Source organism: Geotrypetes seraphini, chromosome 7, assembly GCF_902459505.1.
Source record: "Geotrypetes seraphini chromosome 7, aGeoSer1.1, whole genome shotgun sequence".
Lineage (NCBI taxonomy): Eukaryota > Metazoa > Chordata > Amphibia > Gymnophiona > Dermophiidae > Geotrypetes > Geotrypetes seraphini.
In genome coordinates this window covers 30,869,417-30,892,695 of record NC_047090.1, presented here as the reverse complement: position 1 = coordinate 30,892,695, position 23,279 = coordinate 30,869,417, and the positions used below count along the sequence as shown (strand labels likewise).

General features: G+C 41.5%; 1 protein-coding gene across 3 annotated transcripts in view; it reads right to left on the bottom strand.

Moving 5' to 3' along the window:
- EEA1 (early endosome antigen 1) overlaps positions 1-23,279 on the bottom strand; it is a 243,198-nt gene that overhangs the window by 116,579 nt on the left and 103,340 nt on the right. For all 3 annotated transcript variants that reach the window (XM_033951558.1, XM_033951559.1, XM_033951560.1), the window contains 3 exons: positions 16,190-16,528; positions 6,952-7,101; positions 5,336-5,455 (listed from right to left, as the gene is read on the bottom strand). In XM_033951558.1, coding sequence (XP_033807449.1) covers positions 5,336-5,455; positions 6,952-7,101; positions 16,190-16,528 — 609 coding nt within the window. The remainder of the gene's footprint in view (positions 1-5,335; positions 5,456-6,951; positions 7,102-16,189; positions 16,529-23,279) is intronic.

Genomic DNA, 23,279 nt, shown 5'->3' with positions numbered 1-23,279 from the left:
GAAAATATAATTATTTCAAAAATAGTAAAAAAAAAAGATTTTATGTTTAAAAAGAAGATATACTAAAATACACTGTGAAAGATTAATGAATTTATTTTAAGAAATGATAAAGGGGATATTAATTAAATATTTGTTGCCTAGAGGGGAGGGGGATGTTCGGGTTGCTGTTCCAATGTGTGTCCTTAAGCAGTCATTATATTGGGTGGGAAAGGGAGGGAAAAAGATGGGATATACTAGAATGATTAAGGAAAAGGTTAATAAGGGATTGGATACTTTAGGGGTAAAAATGTGTGTCATTGAGAAAATTTTTTGGATTTTAAATATGAAGGAAGAAAGGAAAAAGATTATGATGATAAGTTTTAAAATATATAATGTCTTTTAAGATATATTCTATTAATGTCAATGGCCTGAATCATGTAATCAAAAGGAAAAAGGTATTAGCATTTTTAAAAAAGCAAAACGCGGATGTTTACTGTCTGCAGGAGACCCATCTTAATATAAAGGAATCACAGAAACTAACGGGTGGGTGGGTAAAGGAATGTTTTTTTGCTCCAGCAGAGGGTAAAAAAGCAGGGGTAGCAATTCTTATAAATAAAAAATGTATGGCCAAGTTTAAGGTAATAAATTCAGATCCACATGGAAGATGGATACATATTGATATAAGTATGGGAAATAATGCCCTGACGTTGTTTAATATATATGCCCCTAATTCGAATCAATCAGAATTTTTTAAAAAGTTACAGAGTATGTTGTTACCACTGGCTGCTTCTAATTTAGTGGTGGCTGGAGATTTTAATGCTGTAATAGATCCATTATTGGATAAAAAACCAGGTAAAAACATAAAATCTTTAGGTTTAGATAATTTGGCTCAATCATGTGATTTGAAGGATATATGGCGTATTCTTCATTTTAATGATCAGGAATTTTCATTTTGTTCACAGGTTCATAAATCATTTTCAAGAATAGATTATATTTTTGTTTCACAAATAAGGTGCAACAGGTGATTAAAGCTTCCATAGGTCCTATTATTATTTCGGATCATGCAGGAGTATGGATAGAATTACAATTGGATCAATTGGAGAAGGGTAGACCTCTTTGGAGATTTGATAATGCATTGCTTGTGGATGACAAATTTTTGGAAAATTTTAAAACACAAATTAATGATTTCTTTCAAATGAATTTAGTGGAGGATACATCTATTGAGAATGTATGGGATGCATTTAAAGCAACTATGAGGGGTAATATTATATCATATTCAGCTTTTATTAGGAAACAGACTAAAATGCAATATATAGAATTAGAAAAAGAAATTAAAATATTAGAAGCTAAATTGGTAAGTAAATGGGAAAATGAGGTATTGCAAGCTTTTTTGAAAGCAAAAGGTAAATATAATGAATTAACTTCAAAAATGATAAGAAGAGATTTGTTTTCCAAACAAGCAATGTATTATGGAAATTCTAATAAGGCGGGAAAATTATTGGCAAATTATCTTAAAGCAAAAAAAAGAAGAACTAATATAAATGGGATAAAAGATGATAATGGTATAATAACAAATCAAACAAATATAATTTTAAAACAATTTCTAAAATTTTATAAAGACCTGTATTCTTCCGAGCCTTATTTGGAGAGACAAAAAGATGGTAAAAATTTTTTAGATTCTATTAATGGACCTAAGATTCATGATCATATAAAACGGAGTTTAGATGAACCTATATCATTAAAAGAATTAGAAACAGCATTGAGATCTCTTAGAGTTGGATCCGCTCCAGGTGGTGATGGTTATACAGTAGAATTTTATAAAACATTTCAAAATGTCCTATCCCCATATTTACTAAATTTATATCAGACACAACTTATAAAAGGTGATATTAAAGGTACTATGGCTGAATCAATAATAATTGTTTTGCCTAAGCCAAATAAAGATCCTACTTTGGTTTCAGACTACAGGCCTATATCTTTAATAAATGTGGATAATAAACTTTTGGCGAAAATTTTGGCTTTGAGATTAGCCAAAGCTCTCCCATATATTATAGACATGCATCAGACGGGTTTCGTTGCTAAAAGACATTCCTCTAATAACTCTAGATTATTGTTTCATATGTTAAATTTATCAAAAAAAATGGATGAACCGGCTTTTACAGTTTCCTTGGATGCAGAAAAAGCGTTTGATAGGGTAGAATGGAATTTTATGTATCAGGCTTTAGAATGGTTTGGTATAGGTTCTGGATTTATACAAATGGTAAAAACTTTGTATAGCTTCCCGATTGCAAGATTAAATATTAATAATATGATATCTGATGGTTTTCAATTGCAGAGGGGAGTTAGACAGGGTTGTCCTTTATCTCCTTTGTTATTTGATGTTGTATTAGAACCCTTATTGTTAGCAATACAGCAAGCAAGGGGGATACAGGGTATACCATATTCTGATATGGAATATAAAATTTCAGCTTATGCGGATGATATTTTACTTTATTTGAGGAATCCAGAGTCTACCTTATCTTCTCTATTGGAATTAATTGATATGTTTGGCAAATTTTCAGGTTATATAATTAATTGGAATAAATCTGAAATTATACCTTTAAATGTTCATTGTGTAAAAGGACTATTTGATGCTTTTCCGTTCATATGGAAAGAAGAAAGATTTAAATATCTTGGCATTCAAGTTAAAAATACAATTGAAGATACCGTAAAAGAGAATGAAAAATTTGTATTAAAAAAAGTTACGGAGTTGTGCGAGCAATGGAACCCTTTACATATTTCTTGGTGGGGGAGAGTTCAAACTATTAAAATGATGATGTTACCTGTAGTTTGCTACCAAATGAGTATGATACCTATTTATTTTCAGGGGTCTTTTTATAAAAAGCTTAATAGCATTTTAACAAAATTTCTTTGGCTTGGTAAAACACCTAGAATAGCTTTAGTAACTTTGCAAAAATCAATTAAGGAGGGACGGGTAAATTTTCCAAATTTTTATAGGTATCATCAAGCCTATATTCTACGTCAGGGTATGTATTGGATCCTCCCAGAACTTATAGATAATGCACCAGATTGGTTGTATTTGGAATGGCGCCTTATGTTTCCCCTAAATTTAGTTCATCTTCCAAGTATTAACATACCTAGAAGATACAGAGAAAATAAAATATTAATGGATACTTGGAAAACGTTGAGGTTTATTAGTAAATTAACACCTGTCCCAATAAACAAATCAACTAATCAATCTCTATGGATAAACTCCAAGATCAAAATTGGCGGAGCTCAAATCCTTTGGAAGAACTGGATTATTGCAGGCATTAGATCTCTAGATGATGTTATTTCAGAAGGTAAACTGCTGGAATTTTCACAATTGCAACATAGATTTGGTCTTAGTAAAACACAAAGTTTTAAATGGTTGCAATTGAAGCAGGCCATTCAGGTTGGGTTCCCTGAATGGAAAGCATTGAATAATCAATATAGTTTAAAGTTCTTATGTTTTCAAGCAGACTTCCTAGGACATCAAGCCGCATTGTGGTATAAATTAATATCTGGATATTTGAATAAAAAACCAAAAAATGGTCTAAGAGATATTTGGAGCATTGAGATTAAGCATCAAATTAATGCATCTCAATGGCCACTAATTTGGTCTTGGAGAATGAGATGTACAGTGTCAGCATCTATGAGACAAACTTGGTTCTTTTTATTACATAGAGCTTTTTGGACCCCTACACGTTTACAAAAATTAGATAGCTCTAAGTCCAATAAATGCTGGCACTGTAATCTGGAACCAGGGACGTTAGATCACTTACTGTATTATTGTCCCTACATTAAAAGTTTTTGGAATGCAATTTGGCCACAAATTAATAAATTGATGGAAAATCATATAGCAATATCATATGATACAGTGTTATTTGGAATGATGATGAGAAAAATAAGTCAAATTTCACCAGAAAATAACAAGCTTTTATTAATCATGACAGGGGTTGCCATTCAGCATATAACCAACAATTGGAAGAATTATAATAACCTAAATTATACATTTTGGTGGAATACAATATGTCATATATTCAAAATGGAAAGAGCAATAGCAATACAAAGAGGGACATATACTAAATTTATAAAAATATGGGGGCCATTGACAAAATATTGCAATGAATAAATAATAGGATTTCTCTTCTTCTTTTCAATATCTTCTTTGTGACACACATGAAGGGGAGGGTTGTGAAAATAATTTTTACATAATATAATATAATATGATATACAATCAGTGCTCCCTCTAAGCGGGCGGGTGTTGTGGGCAATTTTTTTTTCGCTGTGCGCTACAAATATCGGGCGCCAGCGCCAACTCGCCCGATTCTCCAGTCTCGCCGCCCTGCCATCTCCGTACGCCGTGCGCTGTGACGTAAACTTGTGCGCTGCGATGCAATATTTTGTGCGCCAGCGCACGCCAGCGCAGCTTAGAGGGAACACTGTATACAATATGTAATGTATGATTGGAAAGTACTAGAAGGGTGGGGGGAGGGAGAGGGGATAAAAATATATTTAAAATAAGATGTATTAGATATAAAAGTGATATTGTGTATTCATCAATTGTATTTTAATATTTTGTACACTTTATGTAAAATTTGAAAACGAATAAAAATTATAAATCAAAAAAAAAAAAAAAAATTTCTAAGCTCTGTTGGGTATGATGAATATGCAGTGTTTTAATCAAACTTGTGGTATGCAGAAGCTAGATTCTACGAGAAGGGAACCAGCAGTGATTGTTTTCAAGCACAAAGTAATAGTCTGCTTACAGCATTAGTAGGAAAATGCGTTGTTCTATTCTGCCTTTACCTATTCATTTCAACATCAGATCACATTACAATTACCCAGGAAGTTACAATGGACAGTTTGACATGGACATTCAATAGAGTTGCTAGTACAGGTAGATCAGTACAGTTATTAATACAGTTAAAAGTAGGTCACCATTGGCTTATCATTATGTCCCAGGAGTTGAATTAGCACAAAAGAAAATCCAACGAAGTCTGCAGTCAATAAAGCAACAAGCAAAAACCAAAACACAAACTGAAGGCTATGTACAAGATGAAGGCAATGTTTATTAAACCAAAGAAATTGCAGTGAATAAACAACCTAATTACCAACCTAGGGACCCAACACGGTCCGTGTTTCGGACAACACGCCTTCCTCAGGGGTCCATGGTAAATAAGGATTAGGACAAACTGCAATAAAAATTATCAAACAAATGCCTTCATTCTGAGACTTTGGTTTTTTATTTAATATATATTTAACATTGTATTTAGATTCATCCATATCTCTATACCACATCATGAAGAGTCAGAGAGGTTTGTGTCTGTTTTACCTGAGCTTCTCGCAATTTTGCTGTAGTGCCTTGCTGAAAGGTTTGCTGTTCTTGATGTTGCTGTCTTGCTTTCTCGAGCTGGTGCTGTAATTCTGTTGAGTTTGCTATTTTTTCCTTTAGCTTGAAATAAGAAAACAATCTCACCTCAGACTTATCTACGAACCAAGAAAAGGTAGCCAAACTCAATAACATGTTCTCATCTATATTCTGTTCTGTAAGCCTTGTACAACTGTCTAAATGTACTTATACACAGCTTTTGGTCATATCTATTCATAAGAGCTGGAAAGTTACGATTCTAAACTTACTATAAAATTTCATGGAAACAAAAAGTCGGAGAAAAAAATTTCCATGTTCGATAAAAACAAAAATTTGATACAATTTATTTAATCTCTAAACAGTATCTCCCTCAAGTCAAATGTTTTTCCACATCCCTTCCCCAATTAGCACCAAGTTTTAGAGAAAACTCTTACAAAGGGAAGTCTATAAATGCCCTCTGTTATACATATTACTACACCATATGTGCTCCCAAAAAGTAGAACTACAGAGATATTAGAAAGATATCTATTTTCAACTCAACAGCCAAGAAACCAGTTCTATAAGAAGGGAGGGAATGATTTTGGTTTCAGCATTCCTCTTTCAGTAGTAGCTCAAGGTGAGTTACATTGAGATATAGGGGGTATTTTTCTGTCCCTGGACTGCTTTCTGTCTAAGTACATATCTAAGGCCATAAAGAATTAAATGATGTGCCCAAGATTCAATATACTTTTAGATAATGTGTTAAGATTACATCCAAATTGGTTTTAAAACTATTTGATTTATTACACGCCTGATCAACAAATGTTGCAAACATGGTATAATATAAAATCTTCCTATGCCATAATCCACCAGAAAACATCTACAAATGAATACATCCAACTATTTAATAAATGCAAAAACCCAATTACTCAAAACTAATCACTAACTTGTGTTCCTGAATTGGTATTTTCCATCTTTGTTCTTTCTTCTGAATTATCCTACTTGTTAAACCTTTACATTAGTTAAAATGAATATCTAAATACAGTAATTTCTATATGAAGGTGGTATATCCCCAGAAAGAGGCCAAATAGATGGCAGGTTCAGCAAGCAAACCTACACAGAAAAACTCAAAATGTGACCAAAAAAAAAAAATTAGGCTTGTAAACTGCAACTAAAAACAGCAGAACTGCGATAGCACATGCTTTCTGTGGGTATTTTCATTGACGAGCTTCACATTAGTTTTCAAAGGGAATATATAAGTAGACTTTTCCCTTTGAAAAAGTAACTCAAACATTTGCACCTGTTTTTACTGAGGCCACTTTCTGTGGAACACACAATTTAAAAATATAAAAACAATTTGTAAAACTATGGTGCTGGGGTCTTCCCCAACTTAAACCATATCTGGGAATGCTTCTGCACATTACAGGAAGAATGCATATAGTTGCAACCATATTAAAAAGGGACCAAGGATGAGTTTTGTTGTTTTTTTTATAGGGTTTTTTTTTAATTTCTCAGAAAAAAAAAACATTTAAAAACTTGCCTTTCAAATACATTATTCTCACATGTGAACTCAGATTTCAGATACCACACTATAAGCTTACCTGCTCCTCAGCACGTGAAAGTTTTAACTGAAGATCTGCCACCTGTTGTTCCTTATCCATCAGCTTTTCACTAGACAGCTGTCGCTGTTCTTTAAGCCTTCCATGTGCCTCCCCTAGCTGGTGCTCTGTCTCCAGCAGTTTGCTGTGCAGCTGGGGAAAAATACTGGAATTGTTTTCCAAGCACAATACATTGTTCATTGACTTTTTCCAGTATGATTTTCCTCTGTGCTTACCATACTCTAAATATACAATTTGTCTCTTAAAAACCACTGAGCGATTTTGATGGGTCAAGGGTGCTGGTACAGAATTACTGTTTAAAGAAAAAATAAACAGCACCAAAATATCAGTTTAGCATCCAATTCCTGCAATACCCTGAAGACTAGAGTCAGAACAAGTCTGCCTGATCTTTCAATTTTTTATAAATTAACTTTTGCCTGGCTCAGTGCAAGTACTGTGCATTGCCATGAAGAGGGACTAGATTACTGGCTCAGGCCTTCTGTTAGTAGAGTTGGCTAGGGATGCAACAGAGGCATCCCTCTCACTCTTGGGAGAGGGAATCAGTCACTGTGCAATGGCAATATCTAGTAGCTAGATTTAGGGCCCATGATTCTAGGACTCTGAAAGGAGTCCTAATATATGGTGACCACAGAATGATTATCACTGCAATGTCTGAACTAAAGTAAAATGGAAAGAAATATAAAGAAAGGAGCAAATCAAGTATTATGGTATTGAATTCCAGCCCTGGTTCCGAGCCGATATCCATGAGAGCAAGAGGAAAACAGCAGTCAAGAGTCAACATTTCTGCAGCGTGAAGTTATTTTCCATTTATATTAAGTCTGCCAAATTAGGACATCATTGTTTTAATTTAAGAGTACAAAAATCCATAGTTCTCTTTTCAGTCTTGCAAAAGTTATCTGAGATCTGAAGTATAGAATTTCATGTTTTTATTTTTACTTTAACACTTCTCTAAGATACTTACCTTAGAGCAGGTATTCTCAGAGGACAGCAGGCATATATTCTTATATTCATTTATTTATTCAATTTTCTATACTGTTCTCCCAAGGGAGCTCAGAACGGTCTATATGAATTTATTCAGGTACTCAAAGCATTTTTCCCTCTCTATTCTGGAGGGCTCACAAGCTATCTAATGTACCTAGGGCAATGGAGGGACTAAGTGACTTGCCCAGGGTCACAAGGTGTAGCATGGGTTTGAACCCACAATCTCAAGGTGCTGAGACTGTAGCTTTAACCACTGCGCCACACATGTGGGTGAACCCAGTACGAATACAGTGCACTTTAAATCTTTAGGCAATGCCCATACCGCGCTTGTGCCAGTACCTTCCTGCCCAATGTTGGTTTGCGGGACCATCAGTTCAGTGAAACAGCTAAGAAGCCAACTAGGGGAAGTGGGCAGATTGAGAGAATATATGCCTGCTGTCTTCAGGGAAGATCTGCTTTCTCCAAGGAAAAGATGGCATAATAATCTCACATGTGGAACTCCCAAGTTGCCAGGGTCATGACTCTGGACAAGGATAATGCTGCTGCTGCTATTGCTACAATTACTAATCATTTCTATAGTACTGCTCGACATACCTACGCTGTACATTAAACATGTAAGACACCATCCCTGCTCAATAGAACTTAAAATCTAATTAAAACAGAAACAGGGGTTAGGGAATTTCTCACAGAGGGAATGATAAAACAGACATGGGTACTTTACAAGTGAGTGAGAGTTAGGAGTTAAAAGCAGCTAACTCCCACATAATCCTGGCAACACCTGAGAAGGTTGGAGGGAAAGTTTGCGCTCTCAGGAAGTAAAAAGATCCTGCAGAACTGCTTGTCCAAACCAACCGTCTCTTCTAGAGTTTTGTTCCAAACAGTAGTGAGAAGTGAAGATTTGGATTGAGGAGCAAGTGGCCACTTTGCAGATCTCCTCAGCAGATGCAGAACAGAAATGAGTCACCAAAGCAGCCATAGCTCGGATACCATGGGCATTTACACAGCCCTGGAGCGTCAGACCAGCCTGAGAATACTTAAAGCAATAGTGTCCACTAGCCAAGAGCAGATGGTTCTCTTGTTAACAAGAACTCAGTCTGATCCTAGAACTTTGCAGCGCACGAAGATGGCTGGGTAGAGGATTAGCTCTGTTGTGACAGGCAAATTTTATTAAGATTTTGGCAGTTAAAATTAAAGAAAAGTGAAGGAAAAGAGAGAATTGAAGTAAGAAATGGCTTCGGGTAAAACTAGTAAAAGTAATCCGGTGAATTCAGGAGCAGGAAGTAAAAAAGAACAAAAATGGATTTGGTATCCCCGACAGATCCTGTACAGGCATACACCTTCGCTCTTCATCCGTCCAACTGTTCCCTCTCCACTACCACATCCAACATTTCTCCCTCTCATCTCTCTCTCTTCCCCTTGCATCTGTACCTCACACCTCTCCCACCACCATGTCCAATATGTCTCTCTCCCTCCCTATGTCTAACAATTCACCACTTTCTTCATTTCCCCATGTGTACCATCTCTCTCAGACACCCATGCCCAACAATTATCCCTTTCTATTCCCCCACCTCATCATCTCTTTCCCTCAATCCCTCCATTCTTCTATCCTATGTCCTAAATTCATGCTCCCCTTTCTCCCTCCATTGTATGTCCCAAGTTCATGCTCCCTCTCTCCTTCCTTCCTTAGTCTGAAGTTTTTTGCTCCTTCCCTCACAAGTGTTTAGCTCCTCCCAGTCACACTTCGCAAAGCTACGGCCGCTGGTTCCTGCCCGCGGCTCACCCGGAAGTCTTTCTTCACATCAGAGGGAAGGCTTCCGGGTCAGCCACATGCAGGAACCAGTGGCTGCGACTTTGTGAAGTGCGACTAGGAGGAGAGAGCCAGCAAAGAGGAGGGGTATGTTGGGACACCAAAAGGAGGAGGAGGGATGCGTTTTGACAGGAAGAGAGAGACAGGATCCCAGGTTCGGAAGTACGAGTTTGATGTAAGTCGGATGTTCTTAAATCGGGGACTGCCTGTACTTAGTAGCTTCATTGCATGCCCACTAGTCCTAGTACACTTCCCCTCCGTATTTGTGGGGGTTAGGGACAGAGCCGGCCCGCAAATATTGAATATTCGCAAATAACTTCTGGGCCGGCTCTGATCCACCCCCGCCTCCCTCCCGGTATCCCATTAAGGAACATTCAGTACCTTCTGAACTCCTCAGGAGTGAAGGTATAAAAGTGATCCACAACTATGGCACTCCTAAGGGGACTATCAGGGTTCTCCCATTCCGCCAACATCATGCAAACAAGAGCCTTGTGTACAGGAAAATACTTTGGGGATTCTACAAAGCTCTACAGCAACACAGATCCCTTCCACAGGATCTGTAGCCGAAGTATTAAGAATCAAAAGGACTCTAGTAATCTCACCAAAGAGATAAGACAGCTCCTTTCTCCAGAAGAGACGGATCACATCACAAAGAACCACTCTTCACCTTCCATAGGTAGGAGGCCTCTAAATCCAAGTCTGCAAGGATCTCTGGTCCTCCGCAGAGAGACATTCCCTGGCGCCCTCACTACACCATTGTTGTCAGACTAACTGCGCCAAACACTGGAGCCAGAAACAGAGGCCTCATCATGATCCCCCCCCCAAATAAACAGATCTAAAAGGGCAGACTTGGAAGACACCCCCCAAAGAGGGAGGGAAAGTTCCCTACTGCTGAGAAGCAGAACAGGACAACAAAATAGCTACCATTCTCAATGATGGCAGCAATGCGGGAAGTCACATAGGAAATGGCCGGTGGGGGGATGTCTGACCTGGTCTCAAAATGGCCCAATACACTGTGGGCAGAGCACCCACCTGTCAGCATGCCCAACCACATGGCAAGCTTGTGAGAACCTGCCTTTGCCCGGGCATCTGGTTCCTGCATGGTCTCAGGCGGTGCTTAGACAGGAAAATTCCGTAATCACAAGTTAATGGATTTCCCAGCTCTGGTTTGCAGGTTGGGTGGTTTTTTTTTTATTTAAACATAGCCTTATCTGGGAGCTGCTGAGGGAGCCCAGGGGACACAACCAAAAAGGGTGAATGTTAAGAGGAGTGGGGGGGGAGAGACCTGCCCCCCTTGGGTGAGATCCCATAGAACTAAGCTGGAGCTTCACACAGTGGCACTAAGGAATGCAACTGGGGGCTGTGAAGTCAACTCCACGATCAACAAAGTACAAAGACTACAAACTTATCCTGTTGGGCTCAAATCACACCGTGTAGCCATAACCAGCAGAACAAGGAGTTAGGCCATGGACAGAGCACCACTCATAACATACCATCTGCTGAAAGGTACAGAAATATTGGATTGTTCCAGGGGGCCCCACAAATTATACAGTGATGTCACTGGTAGAATTCAATTTTCTCTAATCTCCATTTGCTGGTAGGAAGGAATCACCACCCATTGGTTCAGAACAGTGGAGCTGACAATAAGGTATAAAGCATTTTCATAAGATAAATCTACAGACACAAGAAAATGGGAAAGCTCAATGGAAAAGATGTGAACACTGCGCTGCTTGTCTTGCAGAGAAAGCAAGTCTACATGGAGTAGGAGTTTCTGCGTTAGTACGTATACATGTCATCATCGTCTCCTAGACACTCCAGAAGTAGTTTCATGGTAAGCCTGGAAACCTCAAGAGATAGTCAGTCCAATTTGACTATGTCCAGTGCCTCTAATAGGTAACTGTACTCTTGGGTCACTATCTAGAGATTGATGGCCTTTCAATGGAAGAGTCTCAACTAGTATGCGTAGATGTGCGAATTTTCTGCACCAAGGAGTTTTGGGGCAATTTTTAGAAAAGTGTTTTACAAAAGACATTAAGTACTAAAGAAAGCACTGTGCACAGGAAGGGCCACACATGCTTAGAACTTTATACTATGCCCTGAGGTGTGAACGAACAGTTCTAACTTTGTCACTCACTTGTGTACCTGACTTTAGTCCTGTTTGTCAAAATAAAATATGTTTAGTGGGTTTGATTCTTGAATACTGCTTTACTTCACACCAATACTGTTTTTTCTTTCTCCTTTTTCTTGAGGAAGAACAGAATGGATTGAAAGAAAAAACAGGCAATTTTTGCAAGTACAGTGCAACTGCAGACTGTGCCAGAATGCTTTCAAATCAGATAATACAAATTAGCTTCAATATGCTAAAAAGAGATTTATGTACTTACCCAGATAGACGACACATTCTAGATAAGTAGGTAGTGTCTCCATGGCCGCATGCCATCTGCAGAAGGAATCCAGTTCGGATTTTTCTCTGTGCCTCTTCTGTACTTCACTGAGCAACTTAGCACCACCTACAGTTCATATCCAAACACTAACGTGAAGTAGACACATCCAGAACAAGTGAGGTCATAAATAACTCAAAGGAGTAACATGAGAATATCAGCTGCAAACAGCAAGGAAAAACCTCAAGTGAGAAAAGAAACTACTCCCGCAGAAAAGAGGAACATATAGATCAGTGGTCTCAAACTCGCGGCCCGGGGGCCACATGCGGCCACCCAGGTACTATTTTGAGGCCCTCGGTATGTTTATTGTAATTACAAAAGTAAAATAAAAGTTTCTTGATCATATGTCTCTTTAGCTATAAATGACAATATTATTATTAAGACTTAGCCAAAAGGAAAGATTTATAAACTATAAAGAGTTTTTACCTCATGCAAAATTGTTATTTCTTTAATAAGACATTAACTATTTTTTTTGCGGCCCTCCATGTACCTACAAATTAAAAATGTGGCCCTGCAAACAGTTTGAGTTTGAAACCACTGATATAGATAGTATACTCCTCAGCCTCCAAGGGCTAGCTGGCATCCAAGTTACAATTTGTAGACGCATGAAGCAAACTGAGGCAGAAGTCAGGCGCCGGAAGGACATGGCGGGAGTCTAGAATGTCTCATCTATCTACTGGAAAGAGCTTACTAGGGTAAGTACATAATCTCTTTTTCCAGTGCAATAGATGAGACATTCTAGAAAAGTGGGATGTACCAAAGCAGTCCCCAAAAAGCTAGGGTGGGCTTACTGTGCTGACCTTGAAGACTGAGACCCAAAGGCAGAGTTCTGACTCACCGCCACAGCTGCTCTGTAAAATGGGGCAAATTGAGTAGAGAGGACCACGTTGCTGCCGTGCAAATCTCAGGGGAAACAGCTCTAGCTTCAAGTCCACGAAGAAGCCAACATCTAAAAGAATGCGCCTGTACGGAAACAGGACACTGTTTCCCATAAATAATGTACGTTGATGAAAGGGCATCACAGATCCATCTTAAAATCATGGCCTCAGAAGCGGGAGTGCCCCACTTGACAGAATGAATCAGCACAAACAAATGGTCAGAAAGACAAAACTCATTTGTGACCTCCATATAGCAAAGAAGCACTCTGCGCATATCTAGGTTCCTCAAAACACAAACAAGAAGGCAGAAAGACAGGCAAACGGACTCCCTGATTAACATGGAAAACCAAAACCAACTTTGGCAAAAAGGAAGGAACCGTGCCCAAGGAAAATTCCTTCCTCCGACATACGGAGGAACAGTTCACTGCAAGAAAGAGCCTGGAGTCTGGAGACACACCTCACTGACGGAACAGCAACCAGAAAGACCATCTTGAGCATCAGCACCAAGTTGAGGTCCCAAGAAGGGAACGGCAGATAACTTGGTTGTCTAATGCAGCCTGCCCCCTATCTGTAGAGGGGGGGTCACCCAGCCTGGTGTCAGTGTGCCTACTTGATAGGGGGCGCAGGACATGAGCCAGATGACTGGGCATGTCCTTAACAGGAGTAACTCTGCCGGGAACTCTGGGTCGAGACAATATGAGTGGTAATGCCTGAACCATGAAAATTAAAGTGATCAGAACCCCTAAAGGGTCTGGAACTGCAATCAGGTAGGGTCTTAGAGCGAATGACCACCACAGAATCCATGAGGTCGACCAGGCCCTTGCCAAAACCACCACTGCCCTGAAAAAGAAGTAGCCTGGAAAGGGGGATCTCCAGCCCATTATCTAATCCAGAGCGTACTGCGGGCATAAATGGAGAACACCAAAACCCGCATAAGCAATATAAAGTGTCAGTCACATAAACTGACCCAGTCAAAAGTTGAAGAGGAGAACCAACAGCCTCACTCTCCAGAGTGTGCAGGTGAGACAGACAGGCACGTGACAAAAGACGCCACCAAAGCAGCCTGAAAGCCCAAAGCAGCTGCATCAAAAAGCCTCCGGAGGACTACATCCACATGATGGTCCTGCATAACTGCAAACACCACAGTACTTTCTCTGGGAAGAGAAGTGCAGTTAGGCACTTGCTAACCAAAGAATCCACTCCAGGCTGATCCAGGACATACGGGCACTTCCAGCACCAGAGAGCACAAGCGAGACATGGTTCTCACTAACATAAGAGTACATTCCAGATGGTCACACTGCTCTGATATTATAATGCCCATATCAGGGTGCCAGGAAAAGCTGGAAGACTGCGAGCGCACACCACAAAGCCAGGAGGGAGAAGAGGACAGAGCCAGCTGAATGCAATTCCAGCAAAGACTCGGAATTAAGATCCAGCAAAGCCACAGACCGAAATAAGTGCAGACCTGTGGGATCATCCCCCAGTTCTAGAGTCCCTGAAGGATCAGAAGATCCAGCAAACAATTCCTTGTTCCCCATCCTTGAAAGCATAGCACCTTGAAATAAGGTGTCAGCAAGATGGTCAGCAGTATAAGGATCAGGAACAGGCTGACTGAGACAAAGACATGCCCAAAGAAGCAACACCACTGAGAGACACAGTGGATGTGGAGTAGGACTGCGCATGGGGACGACGCCTGCTCTGAAATGTTTTTGGGGGTTTTTCAAAAACTCAGAAAGTCTCCAGCTCCTGGGATGCATAGTCACCCTCTGATGACTTAATCATGCGTTTTGTAGGCTGCGCAGGGACTGCAGCCATGTGCATGGATCATCCAAAAAATAAAGAAAGCTGCCCCACTGGGCTAGCCGAGTGTTTTGTCACCTGCTTGACCAAGGGAGAAGCTAAGATTTGAGCTGATGTCCCTCCCAGCCATGCCATGTGATGAAAGAACACTCCCGAAGCACCTAATTTGTGCAATCCTGGCAAGAATTCACATTACGAGAACCTAAGGACTCTATCCCAACAAAATCTGAGGCATAATTTGCAGTTTTGGAGAAGCAGGGTACTTTTGAGAAAAAGATTGCTAAAAATTCAAGATGGCCACCACTAAGAAATTTGCACTAAAATCACAATATTTTTCATATTTAGAAATGTTGAAAATGGCGATTTTAGGATTTTTCATTTGGGGAACAATGGGGGACATGCAGAACCTTGAAAAACTCCACTTTTCAGACCTCTCTGATTCACCTCACAGGCTGTGAGTGACAGCCTTTACTCACTGTGCTGTTTGTGGATCTGTGCTGCAGCCTGCCTCAGCTCTCTTACAGTAGCTGGATCAGAGAATCATTTCCTCATGCTGGGAATGCTTCTGCAAAGCTGATCTTCAGGAAGCCAGTCAGATTCGATGCCTGACTGCACCTCTACCCCTGCGGATTGACAGATGCGCACTGGGGCAGGCGGAGGCGGAAAGACGCAACCCTGTGAGACACCGCCGAGCCTCCTAAGGGTGCCTGCTTAACAGTAAGTGAGATATCATCAAGGAAGGCCCTGAGCTCCAAAGAAAACGAAGCAGACTGGCTAACAGATACCCACTGGGATTGACCTGTCAGCTACAGACCAAAGTCTGTGTGATCTCAATGCAGGCAAAGCTGAAGAAACGCTCCAAGCACAAGAATCCCGATAAAAGATACACTTATTGTAAGTTTGAAAAATGAATAAAGAATTTATAATAAGAATCCCGATAAAAAAATAACTAAACACTGAATAAAATAATAAAATGTGGAGTGCATAATTAACGCAATCCTGCAGGCATGCGTGCAGAAGGAAAAAACTGTAGGTGGTGCTAAGGAGCTCAGTGAAGTACAAAAGAGGCAAAGAGAAAAATCCAAACTGGATTCCTTCTGCAGATGGCAAGCAGCCATGGGGATACTACACACGTCTAGAATATCTCACCAATTGCACTGGAATATATATTATGGTTTTGCACAAGCTAAGGACTAGTGTTTTACAAGAAATTAGCTGTTTCCATGCAGAGCAAACATAAGAGTAATGAAAAGGAAAGTATTAGGCATGGAAAATCAAACCAAACCATTGCATCTTCCTTGAAGGACACTCACCTGATTGATCTCCCCCTGAAGCTGCAGGCTATGCTGCTCTTTCTCTTCTTTCTGCTGCAGGAGCTGTTTGAACTCTACCTTCAGATGCTGGAATTTTGTTTCCACTTCCAACAGCTCTTCCTTCAATTTCTGGTTTGCTTCCCCCTTTTCTCCAGTTTCTGTCTGGACTCTTTGTAGTGAGGCCTCAGTTGCAGTCAGTCTGGCTTGGAACTGCTGACAGTCCAGATCCTTCTGGTGAAGGCATGCCTGCAAGTTCTTTTTGCTAACAAATTCTTCATTTTGCTTCATTTCCAGCTGGTTATAATCTGTTTCTTTCTTCAATAATTTTTCTGTTAAAATCTGCAAAATTTAGATTAATGGAACTGCATGATGTCTGTGTGCTTCACAACATATTGTATGTCATACAGTTCAGTTTACACACAGATCCACTACAATTAGACTAGAACTCTTATGGCCCAATATTATAAAGTACTTATCCTTAGAGTGGCAGCCATTATACAATAGACTCTCAGTTAACCAGCAGCCATGGGGATTGTTAGATGCCGGATAAATGTAGCTTCTGGTTGAGAAGGGAAGAGAGAAAAAGAGAGCGCGAGAGTCCTGTACAGGTAACAGGTGAAGAGCCTACCCTGAAATCCCCTATAAACACAACTAAAGGCCTAAGATGGCTGAGAATGCTCTGACTAAAAACTGTCAAGCCTTTGCACAATCTATGCTTGCTGAAATCAGCAAGCCAAGCGAAAAATGAGCGAGTGAAACGAAACTTATTCTTTTACATGGCAACTGGTGTCACATCTGCTGTAATACCAGGGAAGTGGATCTGAGAAGGATGAGAACATGTCTTAACCAAGAATATAAAAATACATTATTTTGCAAGAATATCCTGTGATGGGCAGGCTTTTACTGCACGATGGCTTGAAATTGCTGATGTGGTAGATTAAAGGGGCATATGCGGGAAAAGATAGATTTTCTGGTAAACAGGACATGCATATGGTGTGACACAGATATTATGAACCAATTAATGAATTAACAAATGTAATGACGTGTAAGAAATAACCAATAAAGATTTATGATGTGATTTAGACCAACGTGGTGCTGGCCACCAAGAAATGTATAAAAACAGGCCTTTAAGAGGAAGTAAGCAGAACAGACATCAGAGGATCCTCAGGCCTGAAGATCACATTCTGTTACTCTATATGCTGAATGATTTATTCTTGTAAGCTGTTACTGATTTGTTAATAAATATACTTATTGATTGATACCAGTATATAGAGTGTGAGGTCTCTATCTCGGTGTGGGCTCCGACAGTGGCCTATGTCATGGTTGCTTGAGAGTTACCATTAAAAATATGCATAACTAATACTATGCCCCATACTATGCCATACCATAAATTGTTCCACACAAACTACCAGACATGTGGTAGGCAAAGCATGGGTGTATTCAGGTGTGGTGTACCAAATTTACACTTAAATTTCCACCAGAACTTGATTTTGTTTTCATTTTTATTTAAAATACAGTGGAACCTCGGTTTGCGAGTGTTTTGCAAGACGAGCAAAACACTCAGCAAACTTTTGACTCGCAAACCGAGCACTGCCCCGATAAACGAGCACTTACAGTCCAGGAAGCGCCGCTTCGGGGGATTCCTCTTCTGTCTTCTGGCCAGCCTTCCACGTCGGGTGCCTTCCGCAGGTTGGAGGACCTCTGTCTGGGCCTGCGCAGCCGGGTGCCGTCCCACCTGCGCGTTGCGTCAATCATCGGCATTGTGTGTGGCGTGCGTGGCATGCGGGTGGGGCGGCACTCGGCTGCGTGGGCTCGGGTGGGGGCTCTCCAGCATGCGGGGGGCATCAGACGTGGAGGGGTGGCCGACGGATGGAGGAGGCATCCCTTTGAAGCGGCACTGTGGGGTTCTTCTTCGGATGATGGACGGAGGAGGAGGACGGAGGAGACGGCACTGCAGCACCCGGCAGGTACAGACCCCGTGTTCTGGACCGAATCTTCACTATTTTCTATGGGGAACTTTGCTTTGATAAATGAGCATTATGGATTACAAGCATGCTCCTGGAACGGATTATGTTCGTAATCCAAGGTACCACTGTATTACAGTATTTCTTTGATTTTTTTCTTCTGGTTGCTTGAGTTCCGGGTTAACAGAATCTATTGTATAGATAAGTGCCCTATCATTTTTCAATGGCATTATCCAGATGCCACTGAAAGGACTCGCAAACCACCACAGCATTTTCCAGATGCCACTGAAAGGACTCGCAAACCACCACAGCATTTTCCAGATGCCACTGAAAGGACTCGCAAACCACCACAGCATTTTCCAGATAGCACTGGGGAGCAGCAGGGGCCTATCTGATGTTCGACCATTATTCATAAAGCTGTGGATAAAATTTGGCTAGCAAGATCTAAAACCATGTTGATTTGGCTAAACTCCAAGATTAAAGTTGGCGGTTTTCAAATCATCTGGAAGCATTGGATTATTGCAGGTATACGGACATTAAATTATGTTGTTTCTACTAGTTCACTGCTTAGTTTTTCACAGCTGCAACATAAATTTTGATTAAATAAATCACAAAGCTTTAAATGGTTGCAGCTGAAGCAGGCTATTCAGGAGGGGGTTCCCTGAATGGAAAGATCTTAATACTCAGTATAGTTTGGAATTCCTATGCTTTCAGGCGGATTTTTTGGGTCACCAAGCTGCGAAGTGGTATAAATTGTTGTATGGATATTTGAATAAAAAACAAAAATCTGGTCTTAGGGATATTTGGAGCATTGAGATCAAGCACCAAATTTCTGCTTCTCAATGGACACGACTTTGGTCTTGGAGATTAAAAAGTACAAGGTCAGCATCTATGAGACAAACTTGGTTCTTTTTGTTACATAGAGCTTTTTGGACCCCAGTTCGTTTACAAAAGTTGGATAGCTCTAGGTCTAATAGATGCTGGCATTGTAATTTAGATGCTGGGACTCTAGATCATTTATTTTTTTTCTGTCCCTTTGTCGATGCCTTTTGGAAGTTAATTTGGTCCCAAATTAATTCAATGTTAGAAAATCATGTTGCCCTATCCTGATACTATTTTATTTGGAACATCTATGAGATTCAAGAGTCAAATTTCAGCAAATAACAATAAACTTTTGTTAATACTGATGGGGGTTACCATTCAACATGTTACTGGAAATTGGAAGGACTATACTAAACTTAATTATACCTTTTGGTGGAATTCAGTTTGTTATATTTATAACATGGAGAGAGTGCTTGCTATACAGTAGAGAATGACACGGGGAAAAAATCTGTCCCCGTCACTGCACCGTCCCCGGCCCACCATCCTCTGCACCGCCCCGTCACCGCCGTTCCCTTCACCGCCTCGTCACCGTCACCCCTTTCACCGCCCCGTCACCGCCATCCCATTCACCGCCCCGTCACCGTCTAGCACCCATCTTCTTCCCTCCGCTCCCCCATAGTCTGGCATCTGTCTTCTTTCCTTCCAGCGTCTTCTCCCCACTCTGCCTTCCACATTTTCTTTCAGGGTCTGTTCCTCTCTACCCTCTTTCAATGTCTGTTCTATTCCTTTCCACCACCACCCTTCCCTCCCTCCTTTACCATCTGTTCCTTTCTACCATCCTTCTTTCATATCTTCTATCAGTCCCCCCACCATCACTAGCAGCCTCTCTTCTCCCTTACCATGAGCAAATAGAACTTCTGAAAATTGTATTGCTGAGGCATTATTTCTAGTACGCCTTTTTTTCCAGATGTTTAATGACATCAATTTTATAATTCTTACTGTCTGCTCTGATTTCATTCACAATTTGGTTTGTGTTTTGTACCTGAGGATTCCATGAGGCATTTAACCTTTTCCTGTCTCTTCTGTGATTTCAAGTTGATTCCTTCAATAATGGAGTCTCAAAGCAGTAGCAGTTTTCTATTTTGGGCTCTTTTGACATTGTTTAAAGGATTTCTTGTACATTTGGTGCTGGTCTTCTTTGATGAGGTCACTTCAGAATCTATTTCCAAGGAAGAGAAACTTTTTCCCTTTCATCCCCTCCTTCCTTGTGTGAGCCGGAACACGCGGTCCCCGCAAGCAAGTAATTTTATATCATTTTCATTCTATTCATTCATAGAAATTAAAGTCTAGATAATGCCAGTCACATAACAAAACATGATTTTACAAAAATAATTCCCTGCACAGTCAAGCCTGCAAGGATTACTAGATGTCTTTCAGCAGCTGCCCTCCCTCCCTCCCCCTTACCTTTGTGGCCAAGTCAAAATGATCTACCAACAATAAAATTTTAAAAACACAAAGCACGCTGTACGCAGAGAAAATGTTAATTATCATTTATATTCCGCGGGTTTTCAAAGAGGTCAAGGCAGATGACTTTATGCAATGTCACCTTAGTAACAACTATACAAAAATAGACAAATATTCCCCCTCCCTTTTTACTAAACTGTGATAGCGGTTTTTAGCGCAGGGAGCTGCGCTGAATGCCCCACGCTGCTCTCGACGCTCATAGGCTCCCTGCACTAAAAACCGCTATTGCGTTTTAGTAAAAGGGGGCCATAGTGCAAAATATAGACAGCAGATATAAATTCTCAAAACGGACACATTTTGATCACTAAGTTGAAAATAAAATCATTTTTCCTACCTTTTTGTCTGGTGATTTCATGAGTCTCCGGTCCTTCTTCTGGTCCTTCTTCTTTCTTCTACTGCCCCCCCCCTTTCTTTCTCTCTCCCCCTGGCTCCCCTCTTTATTTCTGCCTTTCTTTCTCTCTCCCCCTGGCCCCCCTCTTTATTTCTGCCTTTCTTTCTCTCTCCCCCTGGCCTCCCTCTTTATTTCTCTCTCCCCCTGGCCCTCCTCTTTCTTTCTCTCCCCCTTGACCCCCTCTTTATTTCTGCCTTTCTTTCTCTCTCCCTCTGGCCCCCCTCTTTATTTCTGCCTTTCATAGAAACATAGAAGATGACGGCAGAAAAGGGCTACAGCCCATCAAGTCTCCCCACTCTGCTTACCCACCCCCTGTCTATGCCCTAATGACCCAATTTCCTTATCTTGACCCTCGTAGGGATCCCACATGGGTATCCCATTTATTCTTAAAGTCTGGCACGCTGTCTGCCTCGATCACCTGCACTGGAAGCTTGTTCCAATGATCAACCACTCTCTCTGTGAAGAAATACTTTCTGGTGTCGCCATGAAATTTTCCGCCCCTGAGTTTGAGCGGGTGCCCTCTTGTGGCCGAGGGTCCCTTGAGAAAGAAAATATCATCTTCTACTTCGACACGTCCCGTGAGGTACTTAAATGTTTCGATCAGGTCTCCCCTCTCCCTACGTTCCTCAAGAGTGTAGAGCTGCAATTTGTTCAGTCTCTCTTCGTACGAGAGACCCTTGAGCCCCGAGATCATCCTGGTGGCCGTCCGTTGAACCGATTCAATTCTGCGCACATCTTTACTGTAATGTGGCCTCCAGAATTGCACACAGTACTCCAGATGAGGTCTTTCTTCCCCTGGCCTCCCTCTTTATTTCTCTCTCTCCCTGGCCCTCCTCTTTCTTTCTGCCTTTCTTTCTCTCCCTCTTGACCCCCTCTTTCTTTCTGCCTTTCTTTCTCTCTCCCCTTGGTCCCCCTTTTTCTTTCTGCCTTTCTTTCTCTCTCCCCCTGACCCCTCTTTATTTCTGCCTTTCTTTCTCTCTCCCCCTGGCCCCCCCTCTTTATTTTTTCCTTTCTTTCTCTCTCCCCCTAGCCCCCACAAAGCCATCGTACCAATTTCTCCACTTCCACGATTCTTTCCCTACCCTCACCCTCAAGCCAGCAGCCGATTTCTCCCTGCTCCTTCCCTGATGTCCTGATCTTCATCGGGCAGCAGCAGCATTCACAATTCACTGCTGTTGCCCGCTTCAGGCCTTCCTCTCTGTCGGGTCCTGTCTTCATGAAAACAGGAAGTAGGCAGGACCCGGCAGAGAACAAGGCCTGAAGCCGGCAACAGCAGTGAATTGTAAACGCTGCTGCTGCCCGAAGAAGGTAATGGAGCACCGAGGCAGACCGCTTCTCCCCCCTCCCAGCCGAACCCCCACTGACCCTCCTATCTCCCCCCGTGAACCTTTCCAACCCTCCCAGCGAGAGCAGCAAGCCTCCATTGCGGCTTTCTCCTCCCTCTGCCGCGTCACTGATGACGTCATCAGTGATGCGGCAGAGGGAGGAGAAAGCTGATGCTACTGGAGGGAGGTTTGCTGCTTTCGCTGGGAGGGTCGGAAAGATTCACTTGGGGGGGAGAGATAGGAGGGTCAGTGGGGGTTCGGCTGGGAGGGGGGAGAAGCGGTCTGCCTCGGTGCTCCAAGGCCTGGCGCCATTACCTTTTTCGCCCCTCCCGCCCCCCCCTTGGTACGCTACTGCTCTCCAGCTCTCCTTAGTTTGCCGGTTTTCTTTTTCGGCGACCGGCACGCTTTCAAAGAGCCCCGCACGCGCAGCTGCTCAAAGTTCAATCTTCTGCTCTGCTGCAACTTCCTGTTTCCGGTTGGGTCACAGCAGAAGATTGAATACTGAGTAGCGGCGCATGCGCGGCTCTTTTGAAAGCGTTCTGGTCGCCGAAAAAGAAAGCCGGCAAACTAAGGTGAGGTGGAGAGAGGAAGCTGGTTAAACGATCGAGCCGGCGTGCGGGTGGGCGCTGCAGGGACCGCACGATCCTTTATGCCTCACTGCGGTGACAAGACCATTCACCGCTCCACGGGGCGGTGATGGCCTTGTCCCCGTCCCCGCAGAGGCTGCTAATTTTCATTCCCCATTTTTGGCGGGTTACCCGCGGCTAAACGCAGTGGCCGCGGGTAAACCGCCACCGTGTCATTCTCTACTATACAGCAAGGAAATTATAATAGATTCAAAAAGATTTGGGGGCCATTGATTGCATATTCTAATGATTTGACACCTTGGACACCTTTTTATTACATAGGACTATATTTAATGTGGGGATGGGGAGGTATGTTATGTGATTTAATGGGTTTATTCCTGATGAATGGGATAGTGGGGGAGGGGTCTTTTTTATATGCATTTGACAATAATTGTTAGAATGTCAAGTGATTTGTACGAATTATTTGATTGAATTTTG